The following is a 24,423-nucleotide window of genomic DNA, read 5'->3' on the forward strand; positions in this document are numbered from 1 at the left end:
GAAGCCAGCTAGAAAATCATTTAATGAAGGTGGAGGGGGAGGAAAAAAGGGCTGTGGCAGAGGGATGGACTTGCTGAGGACAGAAGGATTTGAGATTTTTAACACCATGAATAGGATGGTGGGGAAAGGTGAGAGTTGATCTGGGTGACCTGGAGGGAAAAGAAAATTGTCCTGGCCAGAGAGGGGACTGCAGGAAGAGCAGCTGGGGAGAAGGGAGATGCCCTACCCAAAGAGTGGCTCAGGAAGAACAGCTGGACTGGGAGGAAGATGGTCAATTCTTCCCTCCCATGCTAGGGACTGGCTGGCCCAAAGTTACTCAGAAAAATATGTGCTTTCTAAGTGCCCACACACCACCATTCCATCCTCCCTTCAGTTTCACCCTCAAACGAATGGAGGAGAGGCCCTGCAGCTTTCAATTTTCTATGATCAAATCAGAGAAATAAAAATGTCAGAGCCAGAAAGGATGCTGAAGCTTATTTTGATTTTTCTACCTATGTGGATAGGGAAGCTGAGTGTAGAGAGAGGCAGAGGTTTATCTTTGAGATAGTGGCAGAGTCAGGAATGGAACCCTGTCTCTGATTAGCTCCCAATCTAGTAGTATTTTCCATTTTACAAGGGACCTCAAACTTCTACCAAAGCCAGGAAACAATCCTGGCCTCTCTCTAGTTTCTTTTATTTGATATATTTTTTTCCTTCATATACAATATTTCTTAAAGTGAGATTATGGGTTTTCCTAATTTTTGTATTCTCTCTTTTATTCATTCAATAAACATTGGTTTAGCCTCTGTTATGTCATCTATTATCTCTTCTAGGTTTTGGAAAGTAGCAAAGAACACAACAAAGTCCTTGTTCTCCTGGAGCTAATATTCGACAAGAAGAAGTTAGACAATATGCATAAAAATCCAAATAAATACGTTTTGGTTCAGTTGGTGATGAGTTTACGGTAAAAAATAAACCAGGAGGTGGGAGTTTGAGGGTTCTAAGGTAGGACTAGAGGAGTGCCAGTGTTAATCTGCTGAGCTCACGGCTCACATATATCTCTGAGGGTGCAGAGCATTTCACATGGTATAGGCAATGAAGAAGGGTGTGTTGAATAATGAATGATTAAATGAACTTCCTAATGTGTGTGTGTATGTGTGGACAGAGAAAAAGAGAGAGAGAAAGAGACAGAGACACACACACACACAGAAACAGAGACATGTTTAAACCACAAAATTAGAGTGACAAAAATGGTGTTTTCTATAGCTCTGAAAACAACTCTGATACAATTATGGCCATAATGATTGGCCGTGGAGAACTGGCCCTTAAAGTTTCCCACCCAAGAACATTTCAATAAAATTGGTAAGGTTCAGCCTGGGCAAAAATCAATATACTTGAAAACAATTCACTTATGTTATTCTAAGACAAGTGTATCTAAAATCCAACCCCTTATGAATGCTTCTGTATTACTCATATATTCATCCTTAACAAAGTAAAGTAAATTCATTTTCAACTTCATTTGCTATTTATAATAATACTTAAATACTTTTGGATCTTTAATTTTGAATTATTTATCTGTTTAAAATTTTTTGGGGAATAGTTTTATACTTTGTCTACATTGAAAGACTTTATATTTGATATACAAATAAAAAACTGAAAAAAAGCAGTGATGCATCTATCAATGTAATGGGCAATAGATTCTAAATAATAAAATGTTTGTGTATGTTTTGTGAATAGGTTTACTTTTCAACCTACATAGCAAAATATTGCTAAAGAATAACTGATGCTTTTTTGTACTTTTGAAACAAGATTTCTGAGTCAAACTTCTTCCCTTCTTCATTTGTACTTGAAAGATTCGCTATTCCAAGTTATTGGTCATTCTACAAAATTGCCAACCTGATGTCTTCTCAAAATGAGCTCATCATTGCATCTTCAGCCAAAAATTCCTGGTGTGAGTTCAGACTTGGACTTTCAGCTACTGGATTATGATTTCATAATTTATATATAATGCCCATGAAAACCATATATACTCCGTTACTGAAATGAAAAGGCAAAATCAAAGCTCTGTTGTTGAATTCGTCCTCTTGGGCTTTTCTAACTTTCCTGAACTCCAAGAACAGCTCTTTGGGGTCTTCTTGGTTATTTATCTGGTGACCCTGATGGGAAATGCCATCATTATAGTCATCATCTCCCTGGACCAGAGCCTTCACATCCCCATGTACCTGTTCCTCCTGAACTTATCTGTGGTGGAAGTGAGTTTCAGTGCAGCCATTATGCCTAAGATGCTGGTGGTCCTCTCCACTGAGAAAACGACAATTTCTTTTGCAGGCTGTTTTGCACAGATGTATTTCATTCTCCTTTTTGGTGGGACTGAGTGTTTTCTCCTGGGGGCAATGGCTTATGACCGATTTGTTGCAATCTGCCATCCTCTGAGCTACCCAATGATTATGAACAAAAGTGTTTTTATGAAATTAATAATATTCTCATGGGTGTCAGGGATCATGGTGGCTACTGTTCAGACCACATGGGTATTTAGTTTTCCTTTTTGTGGCCCCAATCAAATTAATCATCTCTTTTGTGAGACTCCCCCAGTGCTAGAGCTTGCATGTGCAGACACCTTCCTGTTTGAAATCTATGCATTCACTGGCACCATATTAATTGTTATGGTTCCTTTCTTGTTGATACTTTTGTCCTACATTCGTGTTCTCTTTGCCATCCTGAAGATGCCATCAACTACTGGGAGGCAAAAGGCCTTTTCTACCTGTGCTTCCCATCTCACATCAGTTACCCTCTTCTATGGCACAGCCAATATGACTTATTTACAACCCAAATCTGGCTACTCCCCAGAAACCAAGAAACTGATGTCATTGGCTTACACATTGTTAACACCTCTGCTGAATCCACTCATCTACAGCTTGAGAAACAGTGAGATGAAAAGAGCCTTGATGAAATTATGGCAAAGAAAAATGTTTTTACACATAGTCTGACTGTGTTGCAAAGACGTGATATTTTGCCACTGACCAACTGTACTCTATTTCAATTTAATAAATGGTGGAACCAATTGCTTTTTTTTTTGATGAGGACATTCAGTTTGTTAAGTTTTCCCAGTTTGTTAATATATCAGATATATCTCTCTCTTTAGTAAGGTACTGTTGTACTTTGTTTTTCACAGATAACATACGATACAACAGTTTATATACTTATTTCTCTATTATGGACAGTCAGGTTGTTATTAGATTGTTGTCATTGAGAAAATGCTCAATAAACAACTAGTTACATCTGTTGATATCTACCCATGCTATTATTTCTGTATGATAGAACTAAAATTTGGACTGATGGGATTAAGAGTACATGCATTTATAGATGCTAATAGCTATTGCAAAATTATTTTTCTGAATGATTGTAACTACTTCCTACTGACCTGAAAGTCCACTCTGCTACACAAACTTTGTAGAGTCACAAGTAGAGGAGATGCCTTTTTTATGCATATGGTGAAAATCTTCTATGAATGAATTTAAAAAATGTAACTGTTTATTGGGGGGTCCTAGTTAATGGACTCACACAGATTATAATCCAAAACTGGGCTTCTCTGGGTGTTGTGCTAAGTAGCCATCTAACGTTTATGACTAGAAAACAAAATGGGAACTGTTTTGAAATCTTCGTAGATAGTATCGCTGTATTTTTTTTTACTTGTAGACCACTGTTTTGGACACTTTGGTCAAATTTCCCTTTGTAGGTCAAAAATGCCCCCAAACATTTGATAATTAGTGAAGATTCACTTTTCTTTTACTTGTGGAAAACAAATGTTATGAATTAACTGTGCCTATTTCCTGTAATATTTGAGTCACATCAATATCTGTTGTGTGCTTTCCCAGAATGAATACTTTTGCATCTTGCAATTGATACATTTCATGCTTTCTTCCAATTTAATATTATTTTCAGGGAAAAGAGAGAGATCACCTTATTGAATCTGTATCACATGAGTTCTTATTGTCCTTAAATTTTGTTCTAGGGAATGTTAATAATGGGATTAAAACTCTATTCCCATTTGTAGCTATCATACAGTTGTGGGGAAAAATATTTTATTTATAACTACATCAGCTCAAAATAAATAAGAGTGCAAACTTTACTTGACTTGCAAAAATGAAATTTTATCGCCAAAAGATTGAAACCAGTATGGTTAATATCTGAACGTTATATAATATTCTTTCTAGTATGGTATAATGAAACATTTAATACATTAATAAATTGTTTGAATTTTGTCTCTTGATGTCCTTAAATTTCCATTACATTATTCTTTTTTTTTAAAGATATATTTATTTATTTTTTCTCTACCCTTCCCCCCCACCCCAGTTGTCTGTTCTCTGTGTCTATTTGCTGCATCTTCTTCTTTGTCTGCTTCTGTTGTTGTCAGCAGCACAGGAATCAGTGTTTCTTTTTGTTGCATCATCTTGTTGTGTCAGCTCTCCCTGTGTGCGGTGCCATTCTTAGGCAGGCTGCACTTTCTTTCGCGTTGGGCGGCTCTCCTTATGAGGCGCACTCCTTGCACGTGGGGCTTCCCTACGCGGGGGACACCCCTGCATGGCAGGGCACTCCTTGTGCTCATCAGCACTGCACATGGGCCAGCTCCACAAGGAGGCCTGGGGTTTGAATCGCAGACCTCCCATGTGGTAGACGGATGCCCTAACCACTGGGCCAAAACCAAGTCTGCTTCCCACTTTATTCTTAAAGAAACCAATTTAAAAAGGTCATTTGAAAAATGATCATAGTGGAGACCCTAAAACGAAGCCAAATATGCAGCTTAATTTAAGTTCTTATTCTTTATTTCATTTGTTCAATAAGTTGTAAAGACTGACTGTTAAGTGTAACGTCCCTATGCTGTAAAGCTGACTGAAATACAGTCTCTTGAGCAATTCACACTTATACCTGATGATCATTTTGGAAGACCACTGAAATCAAACCTTTAACTTTGTCTCTGTCCCTACTAGAAACAGAAGTTTGAACTGGCAAGGTTTGGTTGTGTATGTGATCTATTCAAGGTACACTGGTTCTCCAGTTGGTAATAACTTGTGCAATAGTTAGCCAGACTACATGGATCCAGCTCATTTTTTTACTCCGCATAGCAGCAATTCTGGCAATTTCAACTTCAATCTCATGCCAGCTAGTAGGGCTGATATATGAAATTTATGTTTTCTTGGTTTAAAGATGACAGTAAGATTTACAAACACTATCAGTGTGGACAAGGAAAAAGGAACCTTTTAAAAATGTAAATTTTATGATGTCTGCATTTAGGATTTAAAAGAAATGTTATAATGGGTTATGAAGCCCATGACATCTCATGGTCCACTTTCTGTTCACTCATTCATTCACTCACTGTGTTCTGGTGCAGTTACTTTCAGTTTTATGAAGTCTCTACCTCATTCTGGCTTGGAGCTGTGCAAACATGCCTTTATATCCACCTGACATATGTTTCTCACCACATTTTTAAGATGGCTAATTCCTACTCTTCATTTCAGATCTCCTTAAAATGTCATTTCCTCAAGAAGGCCTCCATGACCCTCCCACCCAAATCTCTCTTCTCCAGTTACTCTCTCTAAACACACTGTCCTTTCTCCATAGTTCTTCATCTACATTTTATCTCATGGAGCAGAATGGGCTGTTCTTTTTCTTAATGGCAACTTGCACTGGTTGCTGATATAATAAACAGTAGTGTTGAATGCAAGGTAATGCTGGGAGGAGCAGGCAATCTTAACAAGGTAGGATAAAGTGCCTCAGAGAAGTTAATCTTCACAGCATAAAACCTGATTTTTTTTCCCCAAAGATCAACTCTAGGTTTATTAAATCACTCTGAGAATAATGAGAATCAGTTATGTGTTTATGAGTTAAGGAAATAAATGTAAAGGACGTTTCCTGGAAACAGACCTGTTCAGATTCCTAATAGCATTATTTTCGATGCAATCCTGTCCCCCCCAATACAAACTTTGTCCACCATTGTTAGATAAAAAATTGTCTTCTGAAATAAAACCACATGGCATTTACTATCCAGAAACTTATGGCTTAGGTGACTGTACTTTAATAGATGAGCTTAGCCAGCCCAATTAGAGATTTAAAAGTTGCTACTGTAGACTTTAGAGCTGGAAGACTATGTCCCCTTGGGAAGCCTGATTGTTTTTAAAAAATATTTTATCCTGAGGCCATGTTATCTTCCTGCTATTTGAGTTTTTGCACCCAATTCACCCTTCCTGAACAGTGGGATAATGAAGAAAAGCACCTAAGCTGGCATGGGACCTTCTAGGAGCATCCAAAGGGTCTCTCTGCCAACATGGACTTGGTCTTATAGTGCTCCCTAAGATTGTAAGCACTAAGATTCTAAAATCCATGACTTAGAAATGGTAGAGGAGCTGCTGGTTAATCTTTCCCCACTTGGACTATGTACTAGTGTGAAATACATAACTTGAATCTGAAATGTCCTGCTTTAATATTCTTTGTGATCTGCGTTTATATTTATCTAGTTAACATTAAGTACATTTTCTAGAGCTTCCATTATAGAGGGTTATTAGCTTATAGTTTCTTCAAATATTTATTTATTTATTAAAAAAATTTTTTAAAATTCATTTTTAAAAAATATTACATTAAAAAAATATGAGGTCCCATTCAACCCCACCGCTCCCCCCCACCACCACTCCCCCCACAGCAACACTCTCTCCCATCATCATGACACATCCATTGCATTTGGTAAGTATATCTCCTGGCATCGCTGCACCTCATGGTCAGTGGTCCACATCATAGCCCACACTCTCCCACGTTCCATCCAGTGGGCCCTGGGAGGATCTACAATGTCCAGTAATTGTCCCTGAAGCACCAACCAGGACAACTCCAAGTCCCGAAAATGCCTCCACATCTCATCTCTTTCCCCGCACCCAGCAGCCACCATGGCCACTTTTCCCACACCAATGCCACATTTTCTCTGTGTACCTTGGATTGGTTGTGTCCATTGCACATCTATGTCAAGAGGAGACTTAGATTCCACATGGATACTGGATGCAATCCTCCTGCTTTCAGTTATAGGCACTCTAGGCTCCATGGTGTGGTGGTTGACATTCTTCAACTCCATGTTAGCTGAGTGGGGTAAGTCCAATAAATCAGAGTGTAGGAGTTGAAGTCTGTTGAGGCTCAGGGTCTGGCTATCATATTGTCAGTCCAGAGATTCAAATCCCCTAGATACATCTTAAACCCCAGCACCAACTACAATTCCAGTAAAGTAGCATGAAAGTCTTGTGAAAAGAGATCCCATCTGTGTCCAGCTCCATCACGCAGAAACACCAGCTCCAAAGAAGGGCCAACTGACATGGCAGTGAACCCCATCTGCCATTACCATAGAACCTGTGGGTCTCTTTAGCCCTCAAAAGGACCAATACCTGGGGTTGTATCTACTTTATCTGTCTCTGAGACTCTGCTCAGGTGTGCATAAGGGCAATCCTTCTGACAACCTCCAGACTCTTTTTTTAGAGACTCATAGCCATATAAACTCATTTCTCCTTTCCATTTCCCCAAACAGCATTTTAAACTCCTGTTTAAACAGAATTTTAAACTCCTGTTTAAACAGCATTTTAGGTCAAACAGGTCAAACAGCATTTTAAACTCCTATTATTATATGTAGACAGGGATATTCTGCTGGTCCGCATTGAACCTTTAATTCAAGGTCATTTTCTAGTTGCATCATCAGCTGGTACTTGGTATTGATCCCTTGGTGCCACGGAGGCTCATCCCCGGGTGTCATGTCCCACGCTGGGGGGAATGCATTGCATTTACATGCTGAGTTTGGCTTCGAGACTGGTCACATTTGAGTAACATCAAGGCTGTCAGGAGGAAACTCCTAGGCACAGTGCTGCTCTTTTATTTCAGGCGTATAGGCTCACAAGCATAGTCATTAGTATCAGGGGCTCACTGTTGGACCCTCATTCCTTCCTGGTCCTTACAGTTGCACCTGGGGGACTGCCGCTGCTCCCCTAGGGACCATGACAGAGCACCCCTGGCCAGGAACCCAGTACCCCCCCAGCTGTTGTTTTTAATTGTTGCCACTATGAGTATATCCAAACATTAACATGCACCCTGGACATATGCCCAGTGTAACTCCCTGCCAACCATATATCACCTGTCAATTACATCCTATACCAGTATTCCTCTGCTGCCATTGTTGAACCACTCTGTGATCCAAAACTTCCTGAAAAGTGAAGCCCAATATAATGTCAGGATCCCTTACTAGTAAAATGGAATATAGCGATGGGTTTAAAGGTTAGATATAGAATACGTATTGATTTGGAGAAATTCTACATCCTTTCTTTTTCTTTTCTTTTTTCCTAATTATTGAGCTTCTCTTCACAAGAGCCTTAGATCACAGTAATTCATATATACAATATACAGTATCGCACACATCCACCATAAAACCTTTTCCCTTCCACAGCGATAATCTTATAACTTTTCATATCATATTTACTTAAACTGATGTACAGACTCTGAGACAATAGCTTTCAAACAAGGTGACATCTGTGCTTACATTGTGGTCCATACTTTAGGATATACAGTTTTCTAAATTTTTAGTTATCCTAAGTTTTACATTATGGTTTACATTATTAGTCTGTCATCCCCTATATGTTTTTGGTGTAATATTACATGTTTTATATCCATCCTTGTGTACTCTCGTGAAACTCCTCTCTTACCCCCACATTTACCTTGGTTCCATCCATTCAACATCCATTTTCCCCTCCCCTTGGGGCCCACAGTGACAGCCAATCTCCATTTCCCGAGGAGCCATGCCCAGAGATACTTGCAAGAGTCAGTGTTCAGGACCTGACTTGCTCAACTGCCCTAATGCCCTGGGAGGCATCCTTTCTCTCGAGAGATACAGTTCCCTCTGTTTTGATGGCATTAGTCCTCCCCAGGATGTAAGTCCACCCCCACTCTCACTACTTGGGTCTCTATTCAATGGTACAACCCACCCTGGCCAAATGAGCATTCAGACATTCCCCAGGAGTCCGTCCCGTGTCAGACCATCCCCTCTGAGCATCCTAAACAGGTAACCCTCCTAATTATATTTTGATACGGTTTTCTCAGCATTTTACTCTCAACCAACACCTGACACTCTCCTGTGTTCGTATGTTGCCCCTCCCTCCCCCCAATTTTTTGGGCACTATTACCCATCTGCCCATCCCCAGCCCCCCTCAAACCTGCAAAGCCCCACCCAAAGGCAACCCCTTGCCCCAATTTTATCTCTTCTTTGTGCTCATACTTACTGCCAGCTCATCATAGAGTCCACCCCTGCAGACGTCAGCTCACATCCTTCCTCCCCCCCCCGATTTCCTGTAAGCCTATCTTCCAGTCTCTAGCTCTCTGAGGCAGCTTGCATATTTCATATCATTGAGGTCATGTAGTATTTGTCCTTCAATGCCTCGGTTGCTTCACTCAGCATAAGGTTCTCAAGATTCATCCATGCTATCACGTGTGTTTGTAGTGTATTTGTTCTTAAAGCCGAGTAGTATTCCATTGTATGTATATACCACATTTTACTGATCCACTCATCTGTTGATGGGCATTTGGGTCGATTCCAACTTTTGGCGATAGTGAACAATGCTGCTATGAACATTGGTGTACATATATCAGTTTGTGTCCTTGTTTTCAGTTCTGCTGGGTATATACCAAGCAGTGGTATTGCTGGGTCATATGGCAAATCTATGGTTAGTTTTTTGAGAAACTGCCAAACTGTCCTCCAGAATGGTTGGATCCTTCTGCATTCCCACCAGCAGTGGATGAGTGTTCCCATTTCTTCACATCCTCTCCAGCATTTGTATTCTTCTGTTTTTTTCATAGCTGCCAATCTTATGGGAGTAAGATGGTATCTCATTGTAGTTTTGATTTGCATTTCCCTGATAGCTAGAGATTTGGAGCATTTTTTCATGTGCTTTTTAGCCATTTGTATTTCTTCTTTGGAGAAGTGTCTATTTAAATCTTTTCCCCATTTTTTAAATGGGTTGTTTATCTTTTTATTTTCAAGATATAGGAGTTCTTTATATATGCACGTTATAAGTCTCTTATCAGATATATGGTTGCCAAATATTTTCTCCCATTGTGTGGGTTCCCTTTTTACTTTCTTGACAAACTCCTTTGAGGTGCAGAAGGCTTTAATTTTGAGGAAGTCCCATTTATCTATTTGTTCTTTTGCTGCTCGTGCTTTTGGTGTGATATTCATGAAGCCATTTCCTATTACAAGGTCTTGTAGATGTTTCCTTACACTGCTTTCCAAGGTCTTTATGGTCTTGGCTCTTATATTTAGCTCTTTGATCCATCTTGAGTTGATCTTTGTATAAGGTGTGAGATAGTAATCCTCTTTCATTCTTCTACATATGGATATCCAGTTCTCCAGGCACCATTCGTTGAATAGGCCATTCTCTCCCAGTTGAGAGGGTTTGTTGACTTTATCGAATATTATATGGCTATATATATGAGGTTCTATATCAGAACTTTCAATTCGATTCCATTGGTCTGTGTGTCTCTCCTTATGCCAATACCATGCTGTTTTCACTACTGTAGCTTTGTAGTACGTTTTGAAGTCAGGTTGTGTGATTCCTCCAATTTTGTTTTTCTTTTTCAAAATGTCTTTGGCTATTCGGGGCCTCTTTCCTTTCCAAATAAATTTCATAGTTAGTTTTTCTAGTTCCTTAAAGAAGGCTGTGTTGATTTTTATTAGGATTGCATTGAATGTGTAGATCAGTTTTGGTAGGATAGACATCTTAATAATATTTAGTCTTCCTATCCATGAACAAGGAATATTCTTTCATTTATTTAGGTCTTCTTTGATTTCCTTGAACAGTCTTGTATAGTTCTCAGTGTATAAGTTATTTACATCTTAGTTAAATTTATTCCTAAATATTTGACTTTTTAATTTACTATTGTAAATGATATTTGTTTCTTGATTTCCTCCTGATCTTGCTCATTAATGGTGTACAGAAATGCTACTGATTTTTGCTCATCGATCTTATAACCTGCGACTTTACTAAAATCATTTATGAGTTCTAGAAGCTTTGTTGTAGATCTCTCAGGGTTTTCTATGTATAGGATCATGTCATCTGCAAATAATGAAATTTTGACTCCTTCCTTTCCAATTTGAATGCCTTTTATGTCTGGTTCTTGCCTCAGTGCTTGAGCAAGTACTTCTAAGACAATGTTAAATAGAAGAGGAGACAATGGGCATCCTTGTCTTGTTCCTGACTTTAGAGGGAAGGATTTTAGGATTTCTCCATTGTAAACAATGTTGGCTGTAAGTTTTTCATATATACTCTTTATCATGTTCAAAAATTTCCTTGTATTCCGATCTTTTGGAGTGTTTTTATCAAGAAAGGGTGCTGTATTTTGTCAAATGCTTTTTCTGCATCTATAGATATAATCATGTGATTTTTTTTCCTTCAATCTGTTTATATGGTGTATTACATTGATTGATTTTCTTATGTTGAACCATCCTTGCATACCTGGAATGAATCCCACTTGTTCGTGGTGTATAATTTGTTTAATGTGTTGTTGAATACGGTTAGCAAGTATTTTGTTAAGTATTTTTGTGTCTAGGTTCATTAGGGAAATTTGTCTGTAATTTTCCTTTCTTGTGGTGTCTTTGTTTGGCTTTGGTACTAGGGTAATGTTGGCATCATAGAAGGAGTTAGGCAATGTTCCTTCTGTTTTGATTTTTGGAATAGTTTCATCAGGATTGGTGTTAGTTCTTTCCGGAATGTTGTGTAGAATTCACCTGTGAAGCCATCTGGCCCTGGGCTCTTCTTAGATGGGAGGTTTTTAATGACTGATTCTATCTCTTTACTTGTGATTGGTTTGTTGAGATCATCAATTTCTTCTTTTGTCAATATGGGCTGCTTATGTGTTTCTAGGAATTTGTCCATTTCCTCTGAATTGTCATTTTTGTTGGAATATAGTTTTTCAAAGTATCCTCTTATGATAGTCTTTATTTCTGTGGGGTCAGTGGTGACATCTGTCTCATTTCTTATTTTGCGTATTTGCATCCTCTCTCTTTTTTTCTTTGTTAGTCTTGTTAAAGGTTTGTCAATTTTGTTGATCTTCTCTAAAAACCAGCTCTTGATCTTGTTTATCTTTTCAAGTCCTTTCTTATTTTCTATTTCATTTAGTTCTGCTCTTATCTTTGTTATTTCCTTCCTTCTTCTTCCAGTTGGATTACTTTGTTGTTTTTTTCCTAATTCCTCCAAATGTGCAGTTAGTTCTTCAATTTTTGCTCTTTCTTCTTTTTTGATATATGAATTTATGGCTATAAATTTCCCTCTCAGTACTGCTTTTGCTGCATCCCATAAATTTTGGTATGTTGTGTTATCATTATCATTTGTTTCAAGATAGTCATTGATTTTCTTTTGAGATTTCCTCTTTCACCCACTATTTTTCTAAGAGTGTGCTGTTTAATTTCCAAATCATGGTGTGAAATCTGGGCCTCTGACACTTGCAAATTTCCAGCTTCACTTCACTGTGGTCAGAGATATTATTTTGTATGATTTTGATCTTTCTGAATTCATTAAGCCTTTCTTTGTGGCCTAGCATATGGTCTATCTTGGAGAATGATCCATGTGCACTTGAGAAAAATGTATATCTGGCTGTGTTTGGGTGTAATGATCTATATATGTCTATTAGATCCAGCTCCTCCAATATACTGTTCAAATATTTTGTTTCTTTAGTGATTCTCTTTTGAGATGTTCTGTCCAGAGTTGATAGTGGTGTATTAAAATCCCCCACTGTAATTGTACATGCATCTATTCTTTCACTTAGTTTTTCCAGCGTTTGCCTGATGTATTTAGAGGTACCCTTGTTAGGAGCATAAATATTTATGATTGTTCGATCTTCTTGACAGATTGTCCCTTTCACTAAAATGTAGTATCGTTCTTTGTCTCTCACAATTGCTTTGCATTTAAAGTCTATTTTGTCTGATATTAATATAGCTACTCCTGCTGTTTTTTCGTTATTGTTTGCTTGTATGATTGTTTTCCAAACATTCACTTTCAACCTCCATGAGTCTCTGGATCTAAGATGTGTCTCTTGTAGACAGCATGTAGATGGGTCATATTTCCTTATCCAATGTCCCAGTCTGAATCTTTTGATAGGTGAGTTTAATCCGTTGACATTCAGTGTTATTACTTTCAAGGAATTATTTGTGTTAGCCATATTTTGATTGGACTTGTGTTGTCATATTTTGTTTGCTTTTTTTTTCCCTCCTCTTTTTGTCTTTTTTGTTGCTCTTACACTCTCCTCCAACTCTGCCTGTCCTGTTTTTTCCTTTCTTCCTGCAGAATTCCCTTTAGAATTTCTTGAAGGGGAGGTTTCTTGTTGGCATACTCTTTCAGTTTCTGTTTATCTGTGAATATTTTGAACTCTCCGTCATTTTTGAACACTACTTTAGCTGGATAGAGTATTCTTGGTTGGAAATTTTTTTCCTTTAGTACCTTGACTATATCATACCACTGCCTTCTTGCCTCTATCGTTTCAGATGAGAAATCAGCACTTCATCTTATAGAGCTTCCCTTGTATGTGATGGTTTTCTTTTCTCTTGCTGCTTTTAGAATTTTCTCTTTGTCTTGAGCATTGGATAATTTGACAAGTATATGTCTTAGGGTGGGCCTGTTGGGGTTTATGACGATTGGGGTGCGCTGTGCTTCTTGGATAGCAGTAGATTTGGGAAGTTTTCAGCCATTATTTCCTGCAACACTCCTTCTGACCCCTTTCTCTTCTCTTCTCCTTCTGGAATGCCTATAATATATATGTTTGAGCATTTTGCATTATCATTCAGGTCCCTAAGTCCTAGTTGGATTTTTTCTATCTTTTTATCGACCAATTCTACTATCTGTTTGATTTCCGATGTACTGTCTTCCACATCACTAATTCTCTGCTCTGCCTCTTCTAGTCTTAGTCTGCTGATATTTGCTGCAAGTGTATTTTTGATTTCTTGAACTGTGGTGTTCACTCCCATCATATCTGTTATCTTTTTGTGTATGTCTGCAATTTCCCCTCCAAGTGTTGTCTTCATGTTGTTAACCTCTTCCTTTACTTCATTAAAATTGTCAGTGATAAATGTTCTGAGATCTTTCATTACTTGTGCGAAGTTCTGTTCCCCTTCCTGGTTTTTAGTTTGTTCATTGGATTCAGCCATGTTTTCCTGATTACTGGTTTGGTTTGTAGATTTTTGTTGCTGTCTGGTCATCATTTTATCTTGACGGCTTTAATCAGTTCCTTAGCTTCTTTGTTTAGTCCGGGGATTAATTAGCTGTTGTTTTTGCGTAAGTGTTATATCTTGTCTTTGTCACTTTGTTCTTCTTATTCTAATTTCTTATTGCTGGTTGAGTTCACTTTAAAGGAAAGTATTAGGGCCAGGGAAAGGAATTGTGTAAGCAAGGAAAAAGTGTAAAGTAGTATTGGCGATAAATGTTAACAGAGCAACAATATGAGATCTGGGAGGATGGATATTAGATTCATGTAAGTTGTGTAGAGTTATAGCAGTAGGTATAGTACCTATAATGAGGTAGTCGACTGAATATGGGAGGAATATGGTATGAGTTAAAAAGCTAGTATTTTCGTGAGAGAGGGAAAGAGAAAAGAAAGGTAATAGTTTTAAGAGTGGATAACAGATAGAAAACAAAACAAAGGTATTAGAAATTAAGAGTTAGACACTTTGTGGCTCAAAGAAAGGGAGGTGGAATATAGGAGAGACAGTAGATGATGGAGGATATCAAGATGTAGGGGAAAGGGGATAGTGTAGGTAGCCAAAATCAATTCATACAGAAATGAGGCAGTGGAGGATGCAATGTGAGGTGTTCCCTGCAAATGTGAGGTGTTCCCAGCAAATGTGAGGTGTTCCTAACAAATGTGAGGTGTTCCCTGCAGCACCTATTTTATAATTAAGATAAAATAAAATAAGAAGAAAATGAGGGATGAGAGAGAGAGAAAAAATAGAAAAAAAAAGAGAAGAAAGGAAGAAAGAAAAAGGGGGTGGGTAAAGGGCAGGGAACAGGTAGGGAAAAGAAAAAAAAAGATAAACCCCAAGCACAACAGCAGCAACAACAACAACAAAACCCTAAATAACTGAAAAAAAAAAGACTTTAGGGGATATGCTGGGAGAAAAGATTAGGTGATAATGCAATGTTAGCAATCAGGACATTAAAAAAAATAAAAAAAAATAAATAATAAGATAAAATGAAAATAAAAACAAAACAAAATGAAACATAAAAGAAAAAACGTTAATGTTGAGGGCTAGGACATTCAAGGACCTCAGATGGACCTCAGGGCGTGATGGATTCAGGGATGGAAAGTCTGAGATATTGAAGACTCAAGAGGTGTGAGTCTCTGGGGTGTGGGCCACCAGGGTTTAGGGGACTCACACCTGGCAACCTCAAATCTGGTCAACAGGGAGCCTGGGAGCACCGCAGTGTAACACAGCCTTCAGGGATCCCCATAGCTGGGTGCCAGCCCTATGGGGGAAGTCAGATCCGCAAACTCTATCTTATGTGACTGAAACCCACAATTCACTCACTCACTGGGGTCTATTCTGTGGATGTATCATCAATTCGGCTTCAGGACACCTCCAACCCTGTAAGCCCCCAGAACGGCCACCTGAGGGCGCCTCTACACTGCAGCCAATTTAATGACGCAGATCAGAAGCCAGGCCCGGGGGTGGGGCTCCAGCTGGAAACGCCGACAACAGAGTCCAAAACCGAAATTCCCAAGCTTCGCAAAATATTCCCCCAATCGGCTTCCAGACCTTCCCCCTCCCCCCGCCCCCACCACACCCTGCAACAGGCTCCCCTTACGTCCCTTTATTGCCAGCAATCCAAGTCCACCGCAGATCAGCAGCCGGGCTTGGGGGGGCGGGGCTCCAGGCGGAAGCGCTATCACTTGTGTCCGCAATCAAAAATTCCCCGCATCACAACAAAACCCCCGTTTGTCTCCCCAAATTGGTCTGCAAAGGCGTCCCGTCCTGTCAACCCCCTAAGAGCCCCCCCAGGGCTCACAAATTCCCCAGTACCACAGAGCCTCCAAAAAGCACAGTAGCAGCGCCGTTTCCGCGGCTTCACCCACCCCAGGAGGGAGCGTCCCGCCCACAGCTCTCACTTCCATGCAATAGAGTTTCAATTATATCTTATATACTAATCCTCTCTGTTACCTTCTCACCAAATCGATGTCCAGACACTTCCTTCCCTGCAAAAATCCCGAAACAGCCTGGTCCCGGAGAACCTCCAATGCTACCCAGCCGCTTCTTTGCAGGGGAGACCGTCAGGTAAGCTCACTCAGCCACCATCTTGCCCCGCCCTCCCTCTTCAAATATTTAAAGGTGTGGTTTGTTTAATGTTCGAGTGCTGTGGTAGTTTGAATTATGCACCCTAACAAACACAAGATCTTAATCTTAGTCTAGGTCCCTGTGGGAGAGAACCTATTTTAAATAGGACTTTTTGAAGATGCTATTTTTAGTTAAATTTGGTCAACTGATAAGGGTGGGCCTTATTTATATTACTGGAGGCTTTATAAATGAAACTGGAAGCCAGATTTGGAGAAAGCCCCAGGGGAAGCTAAAAGTCAGTTTGATCCCAGAAGAGCTAAGTCATTGCCAAGTGATGTGAGGAAGGGTTTCTATCCAAGGAACCACAAGGAATGAGGAAAGCCAGTTCTGGAACACTACAAACTCCAGAAGGAATTAAGACTTCTTACCTCTGAAAAGGTGAGCCAATAAATTCCAATTTTCAAAGTAAACCATTGTATAGTATCTGTGATAGCAGTTCTGGCAAACTAGACAATTGTCACACTTGATAACAAGCTCTATGAGGACACTGACTGTATACATTTATTAACCACTGTGTACCTAACACTGTGCCTGGAACAGAGTAGGTACTTACCAAATTCTTTTTTTTCTTAAACCTAATTTTGATATAATTTCAAACTTACAGATATTGCAAAAATAATACAAAATCCATACAGAAAACCCCAACCCTCCCCCCATACCCAGATCCACCAGTTTTAACATTTTGCTTCATTTATCATACCATGCTGTCTATCTATTCCTCCATCAAGACATCTATCTGTTCTCTGTGTGTCTCTTTATCTATCAATTAGGTATAGACACATGGGTTTTTTCCTGCACTCTCAGTTATATTCCATGGTCTATATGCTTGTGCAAGTACCACACTGTTTTATCATCGTAGCTTTGTAATCAGTTTTGAAATCAAGAAATGTAGCCCTCCAACTTTGTTCTTCTTTTGAAGATTATTTTGACTATTCCGGGTCCCTTCTTCCATATGAATGATGATTAGCTTTTCTATTTCTGTGAAGAAGGTTGTTAGAATTTTGAATGGGATTGCATTTGGATAGTACTGACATTTTTAAAAAAGATTTATTATTATTTATTTCTCTCCCCTCTTCCCCCATTGTCTGCTCTCAGTATCCATTTGCCGTGTTCTTCTGCATCTGATTCCATTGTTAGGTGGCACTGGGAAAATGCATCTTTTTTTTGTTGCATCATCTTGCTGCTTCAGATCTCCATGTGTGTGGCACCACTTCTGGGCAGGCTGTGCTTTTTTCACATGGGGTGGTTCTCCTTGCAGGGCACACTCCTTGTGCATGGAGCACCCCTATGCAGGGGTGCCTCTGCATGGCATGGCACTCCTTGCACACAGCAGCCCTGCATGTGGGCCAGCTCACCACCTGGGTCAGGAAGCCTTAGGTATCGAACCCTGGATCCTGGATATGGTAGGCAGTTGCTCTATTAATTGAGCCACGTCCACTTCCCAGTATTGACATCTTAATGATATTAAGTCTTCCTATCCATGAGTGTGGAATATCTTTGCTTTATTTAGCTCATCTTTGATTTCTTTCAGTAATGATTTGTTGTTTTCTATATACAAGTTCTGTACATCTTGGTTAAGTTTATTCCTAGATATTTTATTCTTTTAATTGCTATTGGAAATGGATTTTTTTCTTGATTTCATTTATGCATTGTTCATTTTTTGTGTATAGAAAAATTTTTGGTGTATTGATGCCTCTTTGTTGCATTCATTTTTAGGTCTAGTAGCTTTCTTGTGGTTTCTTCTGAATTTTCTCTATATAACCATGCCACCTATGAATAGATGTAGTTTTGCTTTTTCCTTTCCAATTTTGAATGCCTTTTATTTCTTTTTCTTGCCTAATTACTCAGGCTAGCAATTGAAAAGTAATGGTGATAGAGACATCTTGTTTCTGATCTTAAGGGAAAAGCTTTCAGTCTTTCACCACTGAGTATGAAGTTGGCTGTTGGTTTTTCATAAATGCTCTTTATCATGTTGAGAAAGTTTCATTCTATTTCTAATTTTCTGAATCTTTTTATCAAGAAACAGTGATGGCCAAGGTCACTCAACTAGGACTGAAGAATGGCCTCTTCAACAACTGGTGCTGGGAGAACTGAATATCCATATACAAAAGAATAAGAGAGGATCACCATCTCATGCCCTATACAAAAATTAACTTGAGATGAATCAAAGACTTAAATATAAGAGCCAAGACCATAAAACTCCTAGAAGACAACGTAGGGAAGCATATATGAAATCTCGTAGTAGGAAATGGTTTTATAAACTTTACTCCAAAAGCATGAGCAACAAAAGAAAAAAATAGATAAATGGGACCTCCTCAAAATTAAAACCTTTTGTGCTTCAAAGGAGTTTTTCAAGAAAGTGAAAAGGCAGGCTAATCAATGGAAAAAAATATTTGGTAACCACTTACTCAATAAGGGCCTAATATCCAGGATATATAAAGAAATCCCACATCTCAAAAACAAAGACAACCAACCCACTAAAATATGGGCAAGAAATTTGAATAGACAATTTTCCACAGAGGAAATACAAATGGCTGAAAAGCACATGAAAGGATACTCAACATCACTAGCTATTAGGGCAATGCAAATCAAAACTGCAATGAGATATTTTACACTTATTATACTGTCGTCTACTAAAAAAAGAGAGAACTAAAAGTTTTGGAAAGGATGTGGAGGAAAGGGAACCGTCTTCCTTTGCTGTGCGAATGTAGAATGGTGCAGGCATTGTGGAAGACAATTTGGTGATTCCTCAGGAAGCTAATTATAAAATTGCCATATGATCGAGCAATTCCACTACTAGGTATATACCCAGAAAAACTGAAAGCAGGGACACGAACAGATATATGCACACCAATATTCATAGCAGCTATATTCACTATTGCCAAAAGTTGGAAGCAACCTAAGTGTCCATCAACAGAAGAATTGATAAGCAAAATGTGATATATACATACAATGGAATATTATGCAGCTGTAAGAAGAATGAAGTATTGGTACATGTGACAACATGAATGTACTTGAAGAACTTATGCTGAGCGAAGTAAGCCAGTCACTAAAGGACAAACATGACATGACTCACCGATAAGACCTAAACATACTGAGCAGACACAGAGAGTCTGGAAGATAGGTTAGCAGGAGACAGAAAAAGTGTATGGTGTGGTGAACCGATGCTTGATATGGGCAAAACCCATGATAAGGTGGAAGGAGGTGGTTTGGCAGTGGATGTGGGTGATGGTGGTGTAGGGAAGTGACTGGGGTCAACAATGTTGGAACGTCAGGGTGACCAGGGTGGAGGGGTTGGATTGATTTCTCTCTGGAATTAGGAGGGGGGGGGGTTGAAAGAAGGAACATGTAAAGTCTGGGGGATTTGTAGTTCCGTGGTTGAAACTACAATTTTTGAATGTTCTTTTGGTAAATACGGCAGGGGAGGTCACGTGCAGGGCCCTGGTGGTGGGGGGATAGGTGGGAAAGGGTGTACCTGGGGCATGGAATGTGAATGTGTTTATCTTGTCATAGGGCATCATCTCAATGGGTGGAAACCCACACAATAAACAAGATAATATTAAACTCCCATCCTGGGGAGTCCTGCTACATTCTCTATTAGAGGGGTACGGATCTCTCAGGTATATAAGTAGTGCTTAATAAAGGAAAACAGACCAGTATGTCAAACCTTCAATATTACTGCATGTAACTATGAACCTTATTGTTGAAAAATTACAACTTAGTGGTTGCCATAGGTCCCAAGGGGAGGTGAAGGGAAGAATTGATGGAACATAGGGCATTTTAAGGGTACTGGAACAGTTCTGTGTGATCTTACGTCGACAGATACAGGCCAGTGTACATTGTTCAGAACATGTAAAGTTTAAATGGCAAAATGTAAAACATAATTTAAACCATTGATCATGGAATGTAGCAATGGTTCAATATTTGTTCATCAATTTTAATGAATGTACCATACTCATGTAGGATGTTATTGGTAGGAGAGGATGTGGGGGGATAGAGTATGTGGGAATCACCTATATTTTCTGTGTGACTTTCTATAATCTAAATCTTCTTGGAAAATAAAGTGAAAAAAAAAAGCACTGGGGAAACACACAAGAAATTGTCAGTGTACATAGAAGATAACAGATTTTATGGTTATGAAAGGCATAATGTAAAAATTATTTTATTATTTTTGGGCTTTGTTTTGGGGGTAGGTTTGGATTGCAGAAGAGTAGCAACTGTGACAGGAGAGGGTTACTGGTATGGGGTGTTAGTGGTGGGGAGTTGTGTACCTGGGGCATGCCTCTATGGAATATGAATATGTTCATGTGGTCATGGGGTATTGTCTTGGTGGGTAGAAACCCACACAATAACCAATGGAATACTGAATTCCCATCCTGGTGAGCTGTGATGGTTAGGCTAATGTGTCAACTCAGCCAGGTAATTGTGCCCAGTTGTTTGGTCAAGCAAGCACTGGGCTAATTGTAATACAAGGGCATTTATGGACTTAGTCACCACTGACTTTATTGCATAGATAGCCGATTACAATTACATCAATCAGGGAGATTGCCATCATTAACAAGTGATGCTTTATCCAATCAGTTGAATGCCTTATATTCCAGCACTCAGGGAGAATTTCCCAGCTTGTCTTTGGACAGCCAATATCCCTAGAAACTCATCAAGGACATTTAGTGGGCGTGCACTGGAGCCCCTGGTTGTAGCCTGCCTGCAGAACCTGTACTTTTGCATCCCCACTGTCTGTGAGAGACTCTGATAAGATTTCTTACTATTGACAGATATCTCTTGTTGATTCTGTTTCCCTAGATAACACTGACTAGTACAGGAGTCTTCCTACATTCTCTGTTAGAGTGGTAAGGATCTTGAGAGTACATAAACAGTGCCTAGCGAAGGCCCTTGATATTGATGCTTGTACTTATGAACTTTGTTCTTGTGAAATTACAACTTAGCCTAGTTTTATATATTGCCTCAGAGTTACCTTCTGAAAGACTCTTTGTTGCTCAAATGTGGCCTCTCTCTAGGCCAAACTCAGCATATAAACTTACTTCCTGGCCCCTGGTGTAGGACTTGGCTCCCAGGGATCAGTCTCCCTGCCCTTGAAGGATTATTACCAGGTGCCTACTAGCGATACATTTGGAAAAAGACCTAGACAAACAGGGGGAAATACTAAATACAAAAGAGTTTTTATGGCTAAGAGATTTCGAAGAGAGTCGGGAGGTCATTCTAGAGGTTATGCTACTGCACATCTCAGTAGGACCTCACTGACTGCCACAGTAAACGGTGTCTCATGCAGAGGTGATCCTAGGGAATCTAGAGACATCTAGATACTATAGACAGGGCAGACAACCCCAGGAAATTGGTACCCCATCAATTGGCTTTACCTTGGAATATATGATAACCCATTTCCCCAATGTATCAGTTAGGCTCATTTATAATTTTCCTACATGTGTTTTTTTCTCTCCCTTTTATTTGAACCTATAATTAACACCATACTCATTAAATATATCTTAGAGATTTAAATCTTCCAGATTTAGGTTTATATGCCAGTTGAACCATGAATGTCAGCAGAGTTGCAGCCAACACCTACTCTCTAATTCATTGTCTTCGCCAGGACAACTAATAAACGGATGATGATGGACAATGCCTATCCATAAAAACAGAGAGTATCTACAGCTGCAAGCAAGACAGTTCCATCCATCTGCCCCATTGCTTGAAACCCCTCTCCATAGGAAGCATCACCATCCCCAAATCCTCATGACTGAGGAACAAACAAACATAAGATGAGGATGCAACTATGGACTAAAGCAGATTTATTGTTATTCTGTTAATGGAAGAACTTGTATCATTGATATAAAGACAGTGGTTACCAGAGGTTCTGGGGGAGGGGGAGGAAGAAGGAAAAATAAGTATAACATGGGGTATTTTTTTAGATATTGGAATTGCTCTGTATATTGCAATGATGGATATAAGTCATTATACATTTTGTCAAAACATATGAAGTAGTGCAAGCAAAGTGTGAACCATAATGTAAACTATAGACCATGCTTAGGAGCAATGCTTCGATATGTATTCAGCAATTGTAGCAAATATACCATATTAATGAAATCTATTATTAATGGGAGAAAGTGTGAGAAGGGGAGGATTTGGAGTATATGGGAACCCCCTATAGTTTTATGTAACATTTATGCAAGCTATAGACTCTTCAAAAATAAAGAAAAAATAATTAAAAAAAGAGAGAAGGTGGTGGATTTTCTGAAATGCCTATTCTGCATCAGTTGAGATGCCCATGTGGTTTTAATCTTTCATTCTATTGATGTGGCATATTACATTGACTGATTTTCTTATGTTGAGCCACACTTTATTTTAGGAAAATTTTTTGTAAGATTCAACTCATTTCTTCTTTAAATGATATGAAGCACTGCCTAATCATTTCCCACTTAGAATGGTACTTTCTTCTCCTGTAAAGGTTTTAATTACCAATTTGATATCTTGAATAGTTGTTGACTGTTTAGGTTTTCTCTTCTTGTTTCAGTTTTATTATTTTTTGGGCAGTGATATATATGCTCTAAAGTTTCAAATTTATGGCATAATGTTTCCTTAATCCCTGCAGGATCTGTAATGATATCCTTTTTAAAAATTCTTGATCATGCTTATATATTCCTTTTCTCTTTTTTTCTAATCAGTCTAATCAGGATTTATCATGTATCAGACTTTTTAAAAAATCAGTTTTACCTTTTATTGTTCTCTCTATATGTATGTTTATTTTCTGATCATTAAATTATGCTTCTTCATTAACCAATTTCTATTTTCCTAGAGTTTATTTCATTGTTTTTATCTAACTTCTTGAGGTATACATTTGATTCATTATTTTCAAATTACTTTGCGTAACATGTGCATATTATGATTCATTATAGTTTTATGCAAAATAGTCCTTTTTTTTCTTTTTGATTTCCTCATTACTCACAGGTTATTTAGGAATATATTTATTCATTTTTAAAACTATTGATATTTCTTACTTACATTTTATTAGGTTCTTACATAATTGCATTGTAGTTAGAGAGTATACTTTATGGGTTAAATCCTTGAAAGTTGTAGATAATTTCTTTATGTCCCAGTATATCATTGTTTAGGCTAGTTTAGAATGAGTTCATATTTACTGATTTTCACATCTATGTGGAGAGATTGATAATATTACCTTTATTTTGCAGAAAAAGTAATACAACCAAATAAATTAAATGATCTGCTCAAAGTTGTACAGTTAGTGAAGATCTTTTTGACTCCAAATTTAAAAGTCCTTTTCAGGAAATCACCAGTGATTACTTTTTCTCAAAAAATTTTCAGTGGATCTATAATTCCACTAATGGATAAAAAGTTCTTAAGTGAGGTGGCATCCACATTCTCTACAAATAGGCTTCATCTACTTGCTTTAACTTGTTCCCCACCATTGCACAAACTGTTCATTCTGTCCAATCTGAGGTACCTGCCTTTCTCACTCCCTTACCCCCTTTCTCCTTTCTCCTCTTTCCCTAGTCAATACCATTTATTCAGCCTCTGCTTTCACCTCCTATTAGGAGATGTCATGGTGTAATTGAGTCTCTTGTGTGAAGAGGTGTTTATTCCCCAAAGAAATAAGAAGGAATCAGGCTCCAAGTTTGTGCTATTGAGCTTTCACACCCGAGGGCCACTTCCAAGGCTCTTTATTGATTACACAAGAATACAGGAGAGTCTATACAAAATGATTGTAAATTCTCCAGGGAGGGCTTCTCCAGGGCATATGATAGAAAGCCATTTAATGTTAACAAATCATGCACTGAAGAGCTGAGTTGTGGTTGTTAAGATGGTGGCTTTTACCTGGAGGTAAAACGTGTGATAAAATAGCATGAAAATCAAAGAGATAGATTCAAAAGGTAAGCGAATGAAGATACTATTTTAGTCCCTGTTATTGGGCTTTCCATTTCGAGTTTTCCTCACTGATCATTGGTAAAGTTTTTTTTTTTTAATTGACTTTGTAATAATATTACATTAAAAGTATATATATATGAGGTCCCATTCAACCCCAC

The 24,423-nt window shown here is 38.6% G+C and overlaps 1 protein-coding gene across 1 annotated transcript; it reads left to right on the forward strand.

Moving 5' to 3' along the window:
- Nucleotides 1-1,907: 1,907 nt before the first annotated feature.
- On the forward strand, nt 1,908-3,001 carry LOC101428364 (olfactory receptor 10A3). The gene has a single exon (XM_004467132.4). The coding sequence runs from the start codon at nt 2,022-2,024 to the stop codon at nt 2,964-2,966; it is 945 nt and encodes a 314-aa protein (XP_004467189.2). The 5' UTR covers nt 1,908-2,021; the 3' UTR covers nt 2,967-3,001.
- Nucleotides 3,002-24,423: the final 21,422 nt, after the last annotated feature.

The sequence above is a fragment of the Dasypus novemcinctus genome, chromosome 10, assembly GCF_030445035.2.
Source record: "Dasypus novemcinctus isolate mDasNov1 chromosome 10, mDasNov1.1.hap2, whole genome shotgun sequence".
Classification (NCBI taxonomy): domain Eukaryota; kingdom Metazoa; phylum Chordata; class Mammalia; order Cingulata; family Dasypodidae; genus Dasypus; species Dasypus novemcinctus.

What these genes read in the sequence shown, in the direction of transcription:
- LOC101428364 (XM_004467132.4), top strand. Translation starts at nt 2,022, where the DNA reads ATGAAAAGGCAAAATCAAAGCTCTGTTGTTGAATTCGTCCTCTTGGGC.